The following is a 19,492-nucleotide window of genomic DNA, read 5'->3' as shown; positions in this document are numbered from 1 at the left end:
GCCTTGAGCAAAATAGCTCAGTGGAAGCCCTATGATAAAAAACAAAAGAAAAAAAAAAACCTTTCTACTCTTCCACATTTATAATCATTTATGGTATGCATACTTAGACATTTATTTTAGAATGGTGGAATTGTAGGCAACCACCACTTTTCTTCTTATATTTCTTAATATTTTCAGTTTACTTTTCTTTAAAGCAGTCTGACTTTCAAAATTAAAGTTTTTTTTTTGCATTGCTACTGTGATCAGTGTATTTTTCTACTTTCTACTGTTTTAAACTGACATGTAATTGTACATATATGTGAAATGTTTTGATACACATTGGAGTACTTAACATATCCATCATCTCAAACATTTATCAACTCTCTGTTTCAAGAAAATTCAGAATAACCCTTATAGTTACTTTGAAACATGTTACCCTACTGTGTAACAGAATACTGGATTTATTTCTTGTATATAAACTTTTGTACCCTTCCTCCTCATTTTTAAAGAGAAAATAATGTGACCTAATATAGATGGATATTGGTTTAAAACTGGCATTCAGCTAACCCAGTTGTAACCAGATTGTGGTAAGTCTTGCCTATGAAGAAAAGCTGTTCCATTTTGCAGAGGGCCATTTACCTGCCCAGACTTCTGTTTAGGATAAACCAAAATACATTAGAGTATTCCATCTGGCCAAGTTAGTTTCTGCTTTTGTAACTCAAAGTAAGCCTTCTTTGCAATAGGGTCTCAAAATGTACTTCAGGATGGTTGCACAGTCTCCTTCTTGAGTGCTGAGCACACACCACTATACCTAGCTTCAGTGTAAACTAAACTCCAATACAGAAAAAGTCCCATAATACCCTTCAGATGGGTTTTCTTGTTGCACCAGATATATAATAAGCTTGGACAAACTTGTTAGTATATGACATTGAATTATTATTCAATGACACTTAAAGGTTTTCTAGTTGACTTGGAAAAATTCAAATGTGAAAGTATTGTTAAAATAGTGCACATGATTGTTCATTTTCCATCTATAAATGATGCATGTGATTATCTAAATATCCTATTTGTCTTAAAAATTGCATTAATTTCCCCTCTTGGAAGTTTGAAACCTCCTTGTTTCATTTACATTAACTTTTTCTAAGTAGGTAACAGTTTGTAACAGGTGAAAACTTTTCAAGAACAAACCAATTTGGAGTAAGCTGTAAATTTACTCCAAATAATCCAAATGTGGAATAACATGACACAATCCAACACTGTGAAGTCTAAATCTAAAAGGGCAATCAGATTTGGGTTGTATGTTTAAAAAAATGAAATGAAAAATTTATTAAAACTAATTAAAGGTAACTGAGGGAGAAATATTATATCCAGAAATTAATAAAACACTTGAAAATGAACATAAATTTAATAATAAACATTATGGTCAGGCTGTTTATTAAGGAGGCAACCACATATACAAGTTAGGCTATAGAAATGTTTGCAAATCAAACTTCATGTGATCTAAAAGGACCATGCATAATGTTGAAAATGGACACCTGTACAGTCAATAAAGTCAATTTAAACATACATAGTCTAGATCATTCTAGAGTCATACAAACACCTGGGGCCACGTATCTGATTTTCTTTAAAAAAAACCTATTTTTTAAAATATAAAAGTGATGCATTGAGATAATTTAAAAAGTATCTGGTAATTATGAATGGTCCCCAGTTTTACAAAATGTGATTTCCAGGGTATGAAAACCGAAAAAAGGCAACTCTTCATAGAGTGTTTTATATCATACAAACAAGTTTTATAGAAAAATGATCCAGCAAATGCTTGAGTTAAGAATATTTATATTTTCCAATTCTTTACACTTGTATTAACACACTTACAAAAAATAACATTCAAACACCAAGAAAATTAAATAACTTTGGAAGCAGAGTTCATAGCTTTCTGCTTACATATAAGTGACAATTCTGGGTTGTTGGCACAAAATAATCAACATTCATAAAACCTTTACTACTATATATCAAACATAAGTTAAAATCATAGGCACTAGTTTATCAAATCCACATTTCTTCTGTAAGACTAACCACAGTAAATCCTTAGATTTTCCCAAACAGAAAAACTGGCAATACACAAAGGCTTTCTAGTAAAAAGGCAATTTTTCTCTTTAGGAAACTACAAGCCAACCGTCTGTGGTAGTACAACAGCAAGTGAAATAATACTTTACCAAACTCAGATCGAAAATACACTTTTAACAAGTGATGAAATATTTTAATTAAAAAAAATAGATTTTTTTTCTGATGCAGCCATTTAAAAACAAAGTTAAATAACCTGAATACTCCTCTTGAAACTGATTATCTAACTTAAAAAATGTAACCGATGTTTTATAACAGTTAAAATTCATTTTAATTAATAGATTGCAGCATATATATATATTTTTTAAAGTTGCACTGAAAACCGAGACCTGTTTTGTGTGTATACCATGTTAAAAATACACCGTGGCTAGTTCTTTCTTGTACTTAGATTTACATGAGATACTCCCCCACCAAAGTAGATACTTTCTTATTTTCTTCTGAAAAGCAACATGTTTTTAGTTTACCATCATATAGATAAGTCTGGCACCATCCTTTCCAGACCCATGCCATCACTTTCAAATTCATTTAATTTCTTCCCTGCATTCTGCACCAAACTACACAGGCCTGGTAGTTCTAGCCAGCAGCTGTTTGTGCTAACTGAATGCTCCCTCCTGCTCACACTGGTACCAATTACCCCAGTGTCAGTCATGGCAGAATGGGGGCTTGGTTTTAAGTATTATCATTCTCTCAGTCTATCAACCTCAATAATGTCCTGAATAGAAAGCCTTCCATTTATCTCTCAATTTCTTTTTGCCAACTCACAGAATGTCTTTGATTAACAGGTAATAAACTTATGTTTAAATACCTAAAATCTTTTAGGTGACTCAACTGCTACTTTTTGAAAGTTGTTAAAAGATTTCATCATCAAAATGACAAGCCTACTACAGAAGGAAGTTTTAGTTTTGATAAAATCAAAATGGATAATTTCAAGAATATATCTGCCATGAGAAAGCAAGTATTAAACAAGTTATGAGTGAGATGTAGTAGGTTACCAAAAAAAATGTAAAAACTGATGTAAGGCAGAATCTAAGTCAAAAGGGGCAATATTTTAGAAAAGGATACTTTATTCGGTTACTCAGTTTAAAGTGGAGCAACTTAAGTAAGATTTAATAGGCTAGATTTACCTACCACAAAGTAGACCATTATGCCACTTAATAGCAACAATATAACTGTCATCACCAGAGATTTTGTAGATTAAGTGCATAGATTTTTCGCCCTCTCTCTCACTGTATGGTTTTGTTCCAGGTTGTAAGCACTGAGGTGTTGTATCAAGAATAAAGACACACCCTACTTGCTCTTCCCCATCATGGAAACCTGCTAATAGAAATGAGATCTTTTAGTTCTGTCACAGGTAACCTGAAGAAGTAAGTTTCAATAGCAAAGGCTGTCTTTCCTGAGCCAGGAACTATAAAGTTTAGAAAGATTGTACAACTAATAGCAAGCCCTTTTGGCAATCAAAACAAACACATACACTGGATGCGTCAATGCAACAACATGATAGATGCTCACGGCAACATCATCTGGTGGTGGTGAAAAGTGAGCTATGTCCAAAACTTGAGATTAAACAAAATGTTGTTTTTCAAATAATTTGCGAAAATAACGGATAGAATTCTCCTAAATGTAGGTATCATATATTTGATATCTCTAGCCTGTTTCTTTTGTCTTCCAATCCAATTTTCATTTATAGTTTCCTGAAGTATTAGTGAGACACTTTAGATAACTCGTCAAGATATTAGTTGTCATTGACACACATTATTTATTGGTACTATGCATACAGTAAATTAGGCTGAATGTGGTTTGGGATAGCCTGAACTCACCATTTTCTGTGTACAAAGATATGCTCTCATTTATAAATGGGCATTTCTCTTTGGCATCCACTTGGTATTTACCCAGATATTGGTATCCATCAAATATTTTTTAAAAAATCAACTGAATTTCTATTAAAACTTAAAAGTGATTCCATGGAAGCGATTGTATGATCACCAAACACATTTGATGTTAAATGTCATTAAAGTGCTGCTTGATCATCTCCGTCAGTTGTGCTAGTTTAAGACAGAGAGGGCTGAGATTTTATGAATCCCAAGAGTCGTATCAGAACAGTCTGCATATAAAAGTTGTTTTTCAGACTGGTGAAGGGGTATCCATGAAGCTGTGGACTTCTGCAATCTTGTCTTTGCTGGTCAGTAACAGCCATCTTTCCAACTGTCATCTTTCATGCTACCATAGGTTTTAGGAGCTGGTAGGGATCTGAAAAAAAGAAGTTTCATGATTGGCATATCTTAATAAGAACACAATCACACCATTTTAAACATATTAGTAGTTTTCAGCATCATGATCACAAAAAAATTAAGCCCTCAACTCTAAAAGGACATTAGTGCAACTTTTTCTTCCTCACATTTTCACAACTGAGCAACAGGTGTCTTACATGTCTTAGCTAACATAGCTCCAAGATTAAAATGAAGAAAGATAGTATTACTTTTTCAACCACATAGACAACCAACCTATTAATCATTCTGAGGCAGAAAGATGAATATGCTATTGAAGAAGCAGGCGGAATGGGGTACTGGTTGAAAGACCTTGTAACGGAATATCTTAATTGTGTGGCCTTTGGTAATTTACTGAATCTCATTAAATTTCAATACCTTCCTCTAAAAAGCAGGAGGATCTGCCTATTATTGTGAACATTAAACAAAGTATAAAATGTTTAGTATATGCAGAGCAAAAAGCCATTGTACTCTCTTGGTGGAATTTGAAAGAAGGATGTCTCTAATTCTGTTTAATCTCTATGGGAAGACAGGATTTTCTTCAAGCAAATAAATGCTTAAAAATGTATTGATGAGGGCTGGGGATATGGCCTAGTGGCAAGAGTGCGTGCCTCATTTACATGAGGCCCTGGGTTCAATTTCCCAGCACCACATATACAGAAAATGGCCAGAAGTGGCACTGTGGCTCAAGTGGCAGAGTGCTAGCCTTGAGCAAAAAGAAGCCAGGGACAGTGCTCAGACCTTGAGTCCAAGCCCCAAGACTGCCCCCCCCCAAAAAAAATGTATTGATGATAGACTCCAGTATTTTCTGAAAAGTATATAAAGACTGCACATGCATAGATGCATGGTTAACAACCTAGCTGGGATCAGAATCACCTGAATTGTTATTAAACAAAAAAATCAAAAAGCCTCTGCCTGCCTCTCTCTCTCTCTCTCTCTCTCTCTCTCTCTCTCTCTCTCTCTCTCACACACACACACACACACACACACACACACATACGAGAGACTTTGGGGGGCTGGGGATATGGTCTAGTGGCAAGAGAGCTTGCCTCATATACATGAGGCCCTGGGTTCGATTCCCCAGCACCACATATACAGAAAACGGCCAGAAGTGGCGCTGTGGCTCAAGTGGCAGAGTGCAAGCCTTGAGCAAAAGGAAGCCAGGGACAGTGCTCAGGCCCTGAGTCCAAGGCCCAGGACTGGCCAAAAACAAACAAACAAAAAAACCCCAAAAAACGAGAGACTTTGGGCTTCATGCCACTTCAACTAAGAGTCCTTCTACATTAATAAAAATTCCATTGACAATTCTGACTTTTATCAGTGTTTGAAAACCATTGCTTATAGATTCCACTCAACTTTGGTAGGTAGAAGTTTAATCTTAAATATGATCCTAGATTCTAATGCATTATTATCATTGTTGACTATTATTGTACCCCAAATGAACAAATCACAACTAAATTGAGTGGTTCTAACAGTTTTTTCTCCCACATGTCCTATAAAATTGATTAATCACACTAGTCATCTGAACCAATTTAATCTGAACCAAAATGCTATAATGTCCCAAATGGGGGTTTCTTAAAAATAATGAAGTAATGTTTCATTCGAACTGTACTAACAATACTCTAGTGGCACTCCACATTGTGGTTCTCTATGCTATCAAATGCAGATCTGACATTCAGAGCATCTGCCACTTACCTGCGAACAGGCTGTGCAAGTTTGCTGCGAGGCACTGGTATACCCCCAGCAGAAGGGGCACTGGGTCTGGGCAAGCCACTTCTCATTGCGGTTGTCCCTGCAGGTCTGGTTAGAGTAGTGCTGTTGATATTGCTGGGGTTGGCTGGGACTGTGTTCTGCACCACAGGAGGCCCGGGTGAGGAGGTGGTTTGTGTGAACTGTGTTGTTTCTTGGCTACCAGGAGAACCAGCGCCATGGTTACTAAATGCTTTCACTGGTTGCCGAAGAGCCAAAGGAGATGGTGCTGCAGGGGAGCGGAATTTGCCTGGAGAAGGTACTGTGGAATGGCAAAGAGAAACCAATGTCTTCAGTGGAATCTGAATATATGTGAAATTACTATTGTATTCTACATTTGATGACTGGGAGCTAGTCCATCTGTATGCTCAACACTTCAGTTACACAAATGCAAGGGACAAAGGATATTTCTGGGCTAGTGAGAGGGGGAAAAACGTAATTGGCAATTTCTAAATAAGTTCTTACTCAGAAGGTTACAACCAACCTTGAAAAAAGTGCTTTAACTAGGCCAGATTGTAATCTACAATGTCAGAAAAGAAAATGCATTATAGGATTTGGCCTCACAATTATAACTAATTTGGGCCATATAAGAACATTACAAAGATTGATTAGATTATAATTTCTCTTCCCAAAGAAACATTCATGTAAGCACATATTAAGTATCTCTGGTGGTTGTACCTCCAAAGTCCTATATCAGGGTAACCAAAGTTTAGAAATTCAGAATATAATTTAAAAAAATTCTGGTTTGCTGTACATATTACAAAGCAAGAAAGTTATACATCAAGGGGCATATAGAAAGGTCTGTGAAGTTACAGAGTAAAGATGTTAATTTTTTAAGAATGTCAGCTTTACTAAAACATTTTTATATTAAAATACTTAGACATGTAATAAAATTCTCTGCTTAACCATGTTTGGATACGTCACTTCTGAAAGCACATTCAGATAAACATGATGATAATGCAAACAATAACATTTTAGTTGGTATTAGAGCAGGGACTCAAGACAGGCAGGGAAAGGAGGAGTGGGGACAGAACAAGGGGAGAGAAGAAACTGAATCTTATTCAACCTTTTTTTAGGTTGAGAAGAATAAGAGGGGAGGGAAAAGGTGGGCCACAGAAATGAATTATTCTATACAATTTAATCTTCCTCACCTCGACCAATCCATATAGGACTAAAGTCACAGTAAGGTCTATCACAATAGTGGTAGTGAGAGAGAAGCATGTGTGACAGCAAATCTTGACTGGCAACTTGAGAAGTGCCTAGGAGATCTGCAAAGCACACTTTTTTTTTTATTAATTAAAAAAATTTTTTGACATGGTGTTGTGCAAAAGGGGTACAGTTACATAATAGGGCAGTGTGTACATTTCTTGTGATATCTTACACCGTTTTACTTTCCGTTCCCTAGATCAGGTAGACATATATACAATACACAGTGTACCAAAAACATATACAGTAGCCACATGGCATACGCCAAAGGAAATTCACCTAGGGCTTTAAATGTAACGTCAACAATAGAGTTTGCTTATCCTTGTCTTATATGATTATACATACATAGCTTTTGAGCTATTGTATTCCACTGAGAGGTCAATTTTTGACCTTTATATGTTGAGTAGTTGTTTGGTTTTAGTTACATAATGTAGGGTCGCTGACCCAAACCTGTGGGAAATACCATTTGACAAGAAGTTTTTGGTTTCACAGACCTGGTCTCTACTGTCTCCCCCTCCCCCCACCTTAACAGTTATGTATCAAGGAGATCATGCCCCTTTGTTTTCTGTGTTCTAGGCTTGTCTCGCTCAACATTATTTGTTCAAGATCTGACCATTTCCCTGCGAATACCAATATTTCACCATTTCTAATCGCTATGTAGTATTGCATTGGGTATAGGTACCATATTTTTTGGATCCATTTATCTGTGGAGGGGCATCTGGGTTGTTTCCATATTTTGGCTATTGTGAATTGTGCAAAGCACACTTCTAAGGTGTGTCAGTAAGGATATTTCCAGAAAGAATGAACTAAGGGTGAAAAATCTGTGCTGAATGTGGCAGCTTTGTCTCATGAGGGGGGGTTCCCAAATGGAATAAAGGGGGAATGGGCAGAGAAAGTCACTAGCTAAGTATTTCTTTCTCTCTCTGACCACCCGATGTTGCTCTGCTACGTCCTCCCTGTCATGATGGATTTTAACTCCTGAAACCATAAGCCAAAGTAGAATTTCCTCTTTTATATCATTCTCTCAGGTATTTTACATACTTTCTATTTTTAAAAAAACCCACAAAATTCGAGGGGCTAGGAATGTGGCCTAGTGGTAGAGTGTTTCCCTCACATACATGAAGCCCTGGGTTTGATTCCTCAGCACCACATATATAGAAAATGCCAGAAGTAGCGCTGTGGTTCAAGAGTGCTAGCCTTGAGCAAAAAGAAGCCCAGGGGCAGTGCTCTGGCCTTGAATTCAAGCCCCAGGACTGGAAAAAAAACAATTACCAAAATAAAACCCCAAACCCAAAAACTTGAAGCAAGGCATCAAAGCAGTGAAAACTACACTAAGGAACATTATGATCAAATTTCTGAGAGTAAACAATAGAATTTAAATATCTTAAAAAGACTTCCTTTAAAAAAAGAAAAAAAGGAATAATAATAAAATATTAAGACTTCTCAACAGAAATGAAGATAACAAAAAATATCACTAAAGTTTTAAAAGCCTGCCAATCTAGAATTCTACATTAAAATTACTTTTCAAAACAAAATATAAAAATTCTTGAAACAGCAAGGAAGCAAGCAAAAAAAACAAAACTGAAAAGAACATATCACCACTGAAACAAATGTTAACCGCACCCATCCCCCCAACAATATTCACAGTTGAAAACAATCTAGTTTTACTGCATTCATCCTCTTCAAAAATACATTTCAAAATTATACACTCTCTATTAGAAATATTAAGAGAGAAGGAAAATAATACCAGGTAGTAACGCTGATCCACATAAAGCTATGATCAGTGCCAGGAACTGTAAATGTTCCTGTCAAGAAACACAAAAAGGGACCAAGACACAGCGACAGGGGCGATGGGAAGTTTGGGTCCACACAGCCGGGAATGGACGTGAGCAGCTGGGGATCCGAGCGGTGCAGAAGGGGAGAGCCAGGGACGCCACCACGACCTTTCGCCACATCACAGCACTCCACCCAGAAGGACCAACGGCGGCGCGGGACAGACATACAATCCAGAACCAGTGAGTCCCCCATTACCCCCTCCCCCAACGGGAGACCAGCTATCAGAGACCCAAGCCCTACAAAGAAGCTAGATCTCCCTCTATCCCCCTCCTCACCCCGAGGGAACAAAGAACCCCCAAATCAGGTGGGAAGGTCCCATCAGGCTCTGGGAAGACACAGGAGTTAACAGGGGAGGGGCAGAGCAGCGCCAAGGCCGCCAAGGAGCCTGAACTGGCCACACCGGCCCTGCCCCTTTCCCAACAGGGGCCCAGGGGCCACAGGCAGTGCAAGCCTCACCCGAGGCGCCTGGACCTCGTGGACTTCTTTTTTTTTTTTTTTTTTGGCCAGTCCTAGGCCGTGAACTCAGGGCCTGAGCACTGTCCCTGGCTTCTTTTTTGCTCAAGGCTAGCACTCTACCACTTGAGCCACAGCGCCACTTCTGGGCATTTTCTGTATATGGGGTGCTGAGGAATCGAACCCAGGGCCTCATGTATACGAGGCAAGCACTCTTGCCACTAAGCCATATTCCCAGCCCCTCGTGGACTTTTACAACTAAAATCACAGGTGCTGGTGGCCAATACCAGCACATCAGGGACACCTGGGCCTGATCATGTGCCCCCCTCGCAGCGGAGGTGCAGTCTGAGGGTGCTAAACTGCGCCCCGACAGTTGATCTCACTGGGCCCCACACCAAACTCGTGGGAGGGCGCAAGCACAACCCAACAACCCAGGGCTCGCTCTGGTAGGCGTACCCCACTCAGGTGGACAGGGCCACAGCGGCAGCACCCGTTGTAGTGGGCGCACAGCGCACAGGTGGGCAGGGCCCCCGGCGACAGTGCCCACTCTGGTAGGCGTACCCCGCACAGGTGGGCAGGGCCACAGCGACAGCGCCCGCTCTGGTAGACACACCTGTACAGGAGGGCAGAGCTCTCCATCAGCCCGTGCCCACTCAGTTTGGCGCATTTCACACAAGTGGGTGGGCCGCCCCTCAACAACACCGGCCCCGGAGCGGTCCACACAGGAAGGCGAACTGCCTGAGGGGTGAGCTCCTCTGACCAAGATACAGAGTGGAAAAAAAACCAAAGAAGAGATAAGCCTCCACGCCACGCTGAATCAGTGACCAGCAAACCCCCACCCACGGGCACGCTAGAGTCAGCACAACACAGCGGCAGGACACTGTCCCGCAGAGAAAGACAAAAAACCTACCGGCCCCCAAGTGCAGGGAGAGTGACCACCTCAGCAACAACCGAGAAGGTCACGCTCACCCATTGGGAAGCAAGGTTCAACAGCCAAACCCAAACCCAGAGCCAGGACACCAGGACACAAGGCTCTCACTGACGGACCAGCAGGAACCAGCACAAAGCCAAACAAGGGAAGCTACCCACAGATCTCCAGATGCGCAAATCACAAAGAAATATAACACAGTTCATCAAAGGGCAAGCCAATTTGCCAGCTCCAAAAAGCAGCACGACTGAAAAGGAGATGGAGAATTACAAAGCAAATGAGGCCATGTTAACAGAAATGATGGAAAGTGTCAGAAACGAAACCAGAAAACAATTCCAGGAGTTTAGAGTGGAAATCTTCAAGGACATCCAGGAAGCCAAGAATGAAATGGAAGCAAAAATGGATACAATGCAAACCTCCGTTAAAGAAGACCTTAGCATCCTGAGAAGTGAAATGCATGAAAAAATAGATTTAAAATACAACTCTTTAAAGGAAGAAATTTCCACGATCAGAGCTGATCTGACAACCATAAGTAGCTCTCTCACATCCATAAACTCCACAATTGAATCCACAGCACAAAGAATTGACCATATGGAATCCAGAATCTCTCACTTGGACGATGATGCAGCCGACAAGAACTAGAAAATTACCACACTCCAAGAAATGGTGAAGCTTCAGGGCAGACTAATCCAGGAAATAGTGGACAAAGACAAGAGATATAATCTGCGCATAATTGGAATAGAAGGAGCTGAATACCAGAACAGAGGGCTTCATCATATTTTCAATAAAGTTATTGCAGAAAACTTCCCTAATCTCACAAGGGACCCCATCCAGGTAACAGAAGCCTATAGGACACCTGGCAGGTCAGACCCCAGAAAAGCCACGCCAAGGCACATAAAATTCAAGACTTCAGATCTCAAGAATAAAGAGCAAATTCTGAATGCAGCCAAAGCAAAGAAAGAAATTTACTACAATGGGAAGAGGATCCGACTAACAGCAGACCTCTCCACACAAACCTACCAAGCGCGAAGTGAGTGGAAGAACACCATCCAAGATCTACAGGCCAACAACTTGCAACCTAGGATTAAATATCCAGCGAAGTCGGGAGTTCACATTCGAGGGAAAAACCAGACCTTTCCATAGCAAAGAGGATCTAAAGGAGTATGTGAATAAAAAACCAGCCCTACAGCGAATTCTAAGAGGGGAATCCCACCCAACAGAAATCGTACAGGACACACAGACAGAAACAGAAAGAAACTACAATAGCCAGAGCCCAACAGAAAGAGCAGCTCACTAACGACAAGAAAAAAAAAAAGAGGAAAAAACAGCCCAACAAGAAAATGGAAGGAGAAAAAACACTCTTATCCTTGATCTCTTTGAATATAAATGGTATAAACTCTCCGATAAAGAGGAGCAGACTGGCAGAATGGATCCACAAACAAAAAGTTGCTATCTGTTGTCTACAAGAGACCCACCTTACAGCAAGGGACAAAAACAGGCTCCAAATGAAAGGATGGAGCAAGACCTTCCAAGCAAACACACCTACCAAAACGGACTTTTCATTAAAATCAACTCAAAAAGACAAAGAAGGACACTACATTTTAATACAAGGAAAAATCCAGAATGAAGACATCACGGTGATAAATGTATAATCACCGAACAAGAGAGGCCCTACATATGTCAAGCAAATTCTCACAGAACTACAGAACAAGATAGACCCAAACACAATCATAGTGGGAGACTTTAATACCCCACTCTCTCCAAGAGACAGATCCAACACCCAGAGGATCAGCAAGGGAGCTGAGGACCTAAGTAACACCATATCCCAAATGGATCTGACAGATCTATACAGAATCTTCCACCCTACAGAGACCCAATACACCTTCTTCTCATCAGCCCATGGATCATACTCCAAAATAGACCATGTCATAGCCCACACAAAGAACCTCAGCAAATACAAAGTATTGACGTCATCCCATGTATTATATCTGACCACAGTGGATTAACAATAACAACGGTTACCACAGAGGCTATACACATTCTTGGAGGCTAAACCCCACACTGTTATCCAACACTTGGGCCACAGACCAAATTAAAGATGAAATCAACGAATTCATAAGCCACAATGATAATGAAAATACATCACAAAGAGACCTATGGGACACAGCTAAGGCAGTACTAAGGGGCAAGATCATTGCCCTCACCACTCACATTAAAAGAATGGAAACAGAGCAGGTGAATAACCTCACGATGAAACTAAAACAACTGGAGAAACAAGAAATGATCGAATCTAAAATGACTAGGAGGAGAGAGATCACAAAGATTAAAGAAGAGATAAATCTGATTGAAAATAGAAAGACCATTCAACAAATAAGACTAAAAGCTGGTTCTTTGAGAAAATAAATAAAATTGACAGACCCCTTACAAGACTTACAAAAAAAAAGAAGAGACTCATATACGTAAAACCAGGGACTCCACCAAAAAAATTACAACAAGTACACACGATATTCAAACAATCAGTAATTTTACAGTAATGGATCAATTCTTAGAGAAATATAAACTGCCCAAACTGAACCAAGAAGAAATATATCAACTAAATAAACCAATATCTTACAGTGAGATACAGGGGGTAATCAAGAACCTCCTAACAAAGAAAAGCCCAGGCCCAGATGGATTCACCAACGAATTCTATAAAACCTTTAGTGAGGAGCTAATACCAATACTCCTCAAACTCTTCCACGAAATAGAAACAGAGGGAGAAATCCCAAACTCATCCTATGAAGCTAATATCATACTCATTCCCAAACCAGGCAAAGACCCAACAAAAAAAAGAGAACTACAGACCAATATCACTAATGAACACAGACACAAAGCTCCTCAATAAAATATTAGCTAACAGGATCCAGAAACTGATCAAGAAAATTATACATCATGACCAAGTAGGCTTCATCCCAGTCACAAGGATGGTTCAACATCCATAAATCAATCAACGTACTTCACCACATAAACAGAACTAAAATCAAGAATCACATTATCTCAGTCGATGCCCAAAAAGCCTTTGACAAAATACAACATCCATACTTATTAAAAGTTCTGGAGAGAACAGGAATAGATGGAACATTCCTCAAAACAATAAAAGCCATATACAACAGACCAACTGCTAATATCATATTAAATGGAGAGAAACTTAAATCATTCCCCCTAAACTCAGGAACAAGACAAGGATGCCCACTCTCCCCACTTCTGTTCAACATAGTGCTGGAATCCCTAGCCATAGCAATAAGGCAAGAGGAGGACATCAAAGGGATCCACATCGGCAAGGAAGAAATCAAGTTATCCCTATTCGCAGATGACATGATATTATATCTGAAGGACCCAAAAAACTCAGTCCCCAAACTCCTACACCTAATAAACCATTTTGGCAAAGTAGCAGGATACAAAATCAATCCACAAAAGTCAGCAGCTTTTCTGTACACCAGCAATGTACAAACAGAAAAGGAAATTATGGAAACAATTCCATTTACAGTAGCCAAAAAAAGAATAAAGTACCTAGGGATCAACTTAACCAAGGACGTGACGGACCTATTCAATGAAAACTACAAAAATCTAATAAGGGAAATCAAAGAAGACACAAGTAGATGGAAAGACCTCCCATGCTCATGGGTAGGCAGAATCAATATAGTGAAAATGGCCATATTGCCCAAATTGTTATACAAATTCAATGCAATCCCTATCAAAATCCCAGTCACATTCTTCACTGAAATAGAGAAAGCAATCCATAAGTTCATATGGAACAGCAAAAGACCTAGAAGAGCCAAAGCAATTCTAGGCAAAAAAAGCAGTGCAGGAGGTATCACAATACCAGACTTCAAGCTCTACTACAGGGCCATCATAACAAAAACAGCCTGGTATTAGTATAAAAACAGATCAGAAGACCAATGGATTAGAATTGAAGATCCAGAAATAAAACCTCACTCTTACAGTCAGCTGATATTCGACAAAGGAGCTAAAGACATACAATGGAATAAACATAGCCTCTTCAACTACTGGTGCTAGGAGAACTGGGCAGCCATATGCAGAAAACTCAAAGTAGACCCAAGCCTATCACCATGCACCAAGATCAACTCAAAATGGATCAAGGTCCTCAATATCAGACCTGAATCCTTGAAACTACTGAAGGACTGAGTAGGAAATACGCTAGAACTTATAGGCACAGGAAGGAACTTCCTGAATATAGTCCCAGGGGCACAACAAATAGGGGAGAGACTCGACAAATGGGACTACTAGAAATTAAAAAGTTTCGGGCTGAGAATATGGCCTAGTGGCAAGAGTGCTTGCCTCCTACACATGAAGCTCTCGGTTCAATTCCCCAGCACCACATATATGGAAAACGGCCAGAAGGGGTGCTGTGGTTCAGGTGGCAGAGTACTAGCCTTGAGCAGGAAGAAGCTAGGGATGGTGCTCAGGCACTGAGGTCAAGGCCCAGGACTGGCCAAAAACAAAACAAAACAAAAAACCCTCAAATTAAAAAGTTTCTGCACAGCTAAGGACATAGCCACCAAAATAAAAAGACAGCCAACCATATGGGAAAGGATCTTTACCAGCACAGCAACAGACAAAGGCCTAATATCTGACATCTACAAAGTACTCAAAAAACTAAGCCCCTCCAAGCCCAATAAACCAATTAGGAAATGGGCAAAGGAGCTAAAGAGAGACTTCACAAGAGAAGAAATAAAAATGGCAAAGAAACATATGAGGAAATGTAAATAAAAACAACCCTGAGATACCACCTCACTCCAGTTAGAATGGCCTATACTCTGAACTCAGGCAACAACAAATGCTGGAGGGGCTGTGGGGAAAGAGGAACCCTTCTCCATTGTTGGTGGGAGTGCAAATTAGTACAACCACTTTGGAGAACAGTATGGAGGTTTCTCAAAAAGCTCTATATAGACCTACCCTATGACCCAGCCATACCACTCCTAGGCATCTATCCTAAACAGCAGGTCCCAAGATATCAAAAAGACATTTGTACTTCCATGTTTATCAAGGCACAATTCACAATAGCCAAAATATGGAAACAACCCAGCTGCCCCTCCACAGATGAATGGATCCAAAAAATCTGGTACCTATACACAATGGAATACTACATAGCGATTAGGAATGGTGAAATATTGTTATTCACAGGGAAATGGTCAGAACTTGCACAAATAATGTTGAGTGAGACAAGCCTAGAACACAGAAAACAAAGGGGCATGATCTCCCTGATATATGACTGTTAAGAAAGGGAGACGGAGAGACAGTAGAGACCAGGTCTGTGAAACCAAAAACTGCTTGTCAAATGGTATTTCCCACAGGATTGGGGCAGTGACCCAACAGTATGTAACTAAAACCAAACAACTACCCAACATATAAAGATCAAAAATTGACCTCTTAGTGGAATAGCTCAAAAGCTATGTATGTACGTTCATATATGACTACTGTCGACATATTGTCTAATATCGACATTACATTTAAAGCCCTAGGCAAATTTTCTTGGGCTTGGCCACGTGGATACTGTATATGTTCTTGATACATTGTGTATTGTATATATGTCTACCTGACCTAGAGAAGGGAAAGAAAAACAGGGTGTAAGATATCACAAGAAATGTACACACTGCCCTATTATGTAACTGTACCCCTTTTGCACAACACCATGTCAAAAAAATTTGTGTTCAATTAATAAATTAAAATTTTAAAAAAAGAAACACAAAAGACTTTTAAATAATCAATGTTTAGTGAGGAGGGAGGACTTGGCAGTTTTGGGGACAACCCAGTGCCTTCTAAGTGCTCCATGAGCTACTTCTAGGCCCAAATTTCACTTTTAAGTTGGGCTATGAGACTGCCTATTTAAAATATAAATAAGCTGGGTGTGGGTAGCCTGTGATCCTAGCTACTCAGTAGGCTGAGATCTGATAATTGTGGTTTGAAGCCAGCTTGGTCAGCAAAGTCTGTGAAGCTCTTATCTCCAATTAACCAAAAAGATGGACGTGGAATTACATGGCTCAAGTGGTAGAGTGATAGTCTTGAGTGAAAAATGGTCAAGGACAACACCTAGGCCCTATGTTCTAGCCCCAGGATTGGCACACACACACACACACACACACACACACACAGCTGGAGATGGTGGTGCACATCTGGAAGCCCAGATCTTTGGGAGGCAGAGGTAGGAGAATCACAGTCCATTTGCCTGGGCAAATGCACCTTACTTGAAAAATAAACTAAAAGCAAAAAGGGCTAGGAGCATTGATCAAGTGTTCCTTGCAAGAGGAAGGCCCTGAATTCAATACCCAGTACTGCAAAAAACATATATACAAAACCAACCAAAGTAGTTCAGGGAATGGTGCAGAAGACAAGTATAGTTATATGTCTCTTGCACTATAAATGGCATACTTCAATACTACAATTCAGAAAGGTTTCATATAAAGTACATTTTCTGGTCACAATACAATCAATAATTTATAGAGACTAAAATAAATGCCTGGAGAAATTCTCAAATATTCTGAATTTGCAAAAAATAATCTTTAATGATAAATGGGTTAATGAAATCATTAGGGAACTGATTGAAAATGAAAACATTGAAACTTTGGGATGAATAAAAAGCAGTGCTTGGGCAAAACTTAAAGCTCAATATTTAATTAGAAAAGAAGTATAATATCAATGAGGTCATCTTCTACCTTAAGAAGCTAGTAAGAGATGGGAGTGCTGGGCACTAGTGGCTTACACCCGTAATCCTGCCTGCTCAGGAGGCTGAGATCTGAGGATCATGGTTCAAAGCCAGCCAGGGCAGGAAAGTCTGTGAGACTCTTAGCTCCAATTAACCACCAGAAAACCGAAGTGGCTCAAGTGGTAGAGAACTACTCTTGAGCTGAAAACCTCAGGGACAGCACCTAGGCTCAGAGTTCAAGCACCATGAATGATAAAAAAAAAAAAAAAAAAAAGAGAGATAGTAGCCAAACACTGAAAAGAGCGAGAGAAGGAGTGACATTGTTCCAAACGAAATGTGCTAATTACTTAACTAATGTAACTGTAGCCCCTCTGTACATCACCTTTATAATAATTAAAAAAATTAAAACTGAAGTATAAAAATAAGAGCAAAGGTCAGCCCAATACATAAACAATAAACAAAAAATTGAAAGACCAAAATGGTCCTGAGATGCCACCAATGCCAATATTAGGAGACAGTAATCAGTACTTCAGATATTTCATTGAAAATAAGAGACTTTGTATCAATCAACTTAAGCTTGTCTTCCAGGAACATAAACATAATGAAAAGCTGACTTTAAAAAGCCATTCAAGGGGGCTGGGGATATGGCCTGGTGGCAAGAGTGCTTGCCTCGTATACATGAAGCCCTCGGTTCGATTCCCCAGCACCACATATACAGAAAATGGCCAGAAGTGGCGCTGCGGCTCAAGTGGCAGAGTGCTAGCCTTGAGCAAAAAGAAGCCAGGGACAGTGCTCAGGCCCTGAGTCCAAGGCCCAGGACTGGCAAAAAACAAAACAAAACAAAACAAAAAACTTGGAGACGACAAAAAAAAAAAAAAAAGCCATTCAAGGGCTGGGAATATGGCCCAGTGGTAGAATGCTTGCCTCACATACATGAAGCCCTGGGTTGGATTCCCCAGCACCACATATATAAAAAAGCCGGAAGTGGTGCTGTGGCTCAAGACTGCTAGCCTTGAGCAGAAAGAAGCTAGGGACAGTGCTCAGGCCCTGAGTCACAAGTCCCAGGACTGGCCAAAAAAAAAAAAAAAAAAAATATATATATATATATATATATATATATATATATATGGACTCCAGGAAATGAAAACGAGGGTATTTTTTTCTTCATTGCTGTTTTTCTTTTCCTTTTGTCTTGTTTGTCCTTTTTCTGTCTTTGGGAAAGTTAGGGGGGGCAGAAATGGACAAAGGGTTAACAAATGAAGCAGTGGCTCTCACTAGAGACACTATGTTGAAAAGGAACTATACAACTTGTGGGTGGGGATGGGAGGGAAAACTGGGAGAGAATGAGGGAAGGGATGACAATGTCCAAAAAGAAATGTACTCATTACCTGACTGATGTACCGGTAATCCTTCTGTACATTGCTTTTACAATAACAACAACAAAAAAACCCATTCAGGTTTTCTAATTGCTTTTACAATAACAACAACAAAAAAACCCATTCAGGTTTTCTAATAAGTCATACAATTTGCAATCCAAATTACACTCTAAACTCAAATAGTTCTTTTTTCTTACAGAGCTGAGGAAGAAATTTCAAAACTATACAGAAGACTATAAAGAAAGAGTAGTTTTAAAACCCCTTAATAAATGTTAGTAAAATCAAATCCAGCATTGTAACCATAACCTGACTTATGAAATTGTAACCACTCTGTAAAACTACATAATAATAACAATAAAAAGAATCAAATCCAACAAAACACAGAAAGCTACATCATACTCAAGCAGAGTTATAAGGTTAATTAAATGTCTGAAAAAAATCAGTTTATATAAGGTCACACATAAAAGACTCAAAGAAAACTCTATGATCATACCAACAAATGCAGAAAACCCAAAATTTAATATGCATTATTTTTTAAACTCTGACCAAAATAGAAATACCTTCAAGTAAAACATTTACATCAACAAGAGTTACTAAGAAAATGTGAAAGAAAATAATAAAATTGGAGGAAATACTTGTAAAATACATATCTGACAAGGAAGACTACTTCAGAAGACACAGAATTCTTACAAGTGAATAATAAAAATAAACAAAATTAGCAAAAGAGCCTCTAATCCTAGCTTCTCAGCAGGAGGATCTTGGTTCAAAGCCAGCTTGGGCAGGAAAGGCCACAAGACTCTTATCTCCAATTAACCACTAGAAGACCAGAAGTGGAGCTGTGGTTCAAAGTGGTAGAGCATTAGCCTTGAGGGGAAAA

General features: G+C 39.3%; 1 protein-coding gene across 3 annotated transcripts in view; it reads right to left on the bottom strand.

The window, feature by feature from the left end:
* Positions 1-1,369: 1,369 nt before the first annotated feature.
* Slain2 (SLAIN motif family member 2) overlaps positions 1,370-19,492 on the bottom strand; it is a 63,958-nt gene continuing 45,835 nt past the window's right edge. For all 3 annotated transcript variants that reach the window (XM_048363885.1, XM_048363883.1, XM_048363884.1), the window contains 2 exons: positions 6,060-6,375; positions 1,370-4,347 (listed from right to left, as the gene is read on the bottom strand). In XM_048363885.1, coding sequence (XP_048219842.1) covers positions 4,281-4,347; positions 6,060-6,375 — 383 coding nt within the window. In that variant the 3' untranslated portion in view covers positions 1,370-4,280. The remainder of the gene's footprint in view (positions 4,348-6,059; positions 6,376-19,492) is intronic.

The sequence above is a fragment of the Perognathus longimembris genome, chromosome 16, assembly GCF_023159225.1.
Source record: "Perognathus longimembris pacificus isolate PPM17 chromosome 16, ASM2315922v1, whole genome shotgun sequence".
NCBI classification, from domain to species: Eukaryota; Metazoa; Chordata; class Mammalia; order Rodentia; family Heteromyidae; genus Perognathus; species Perognathus longimembris.
This window is presented reverse-complemented; position numbering and strand designations above follow the sequence as displayed.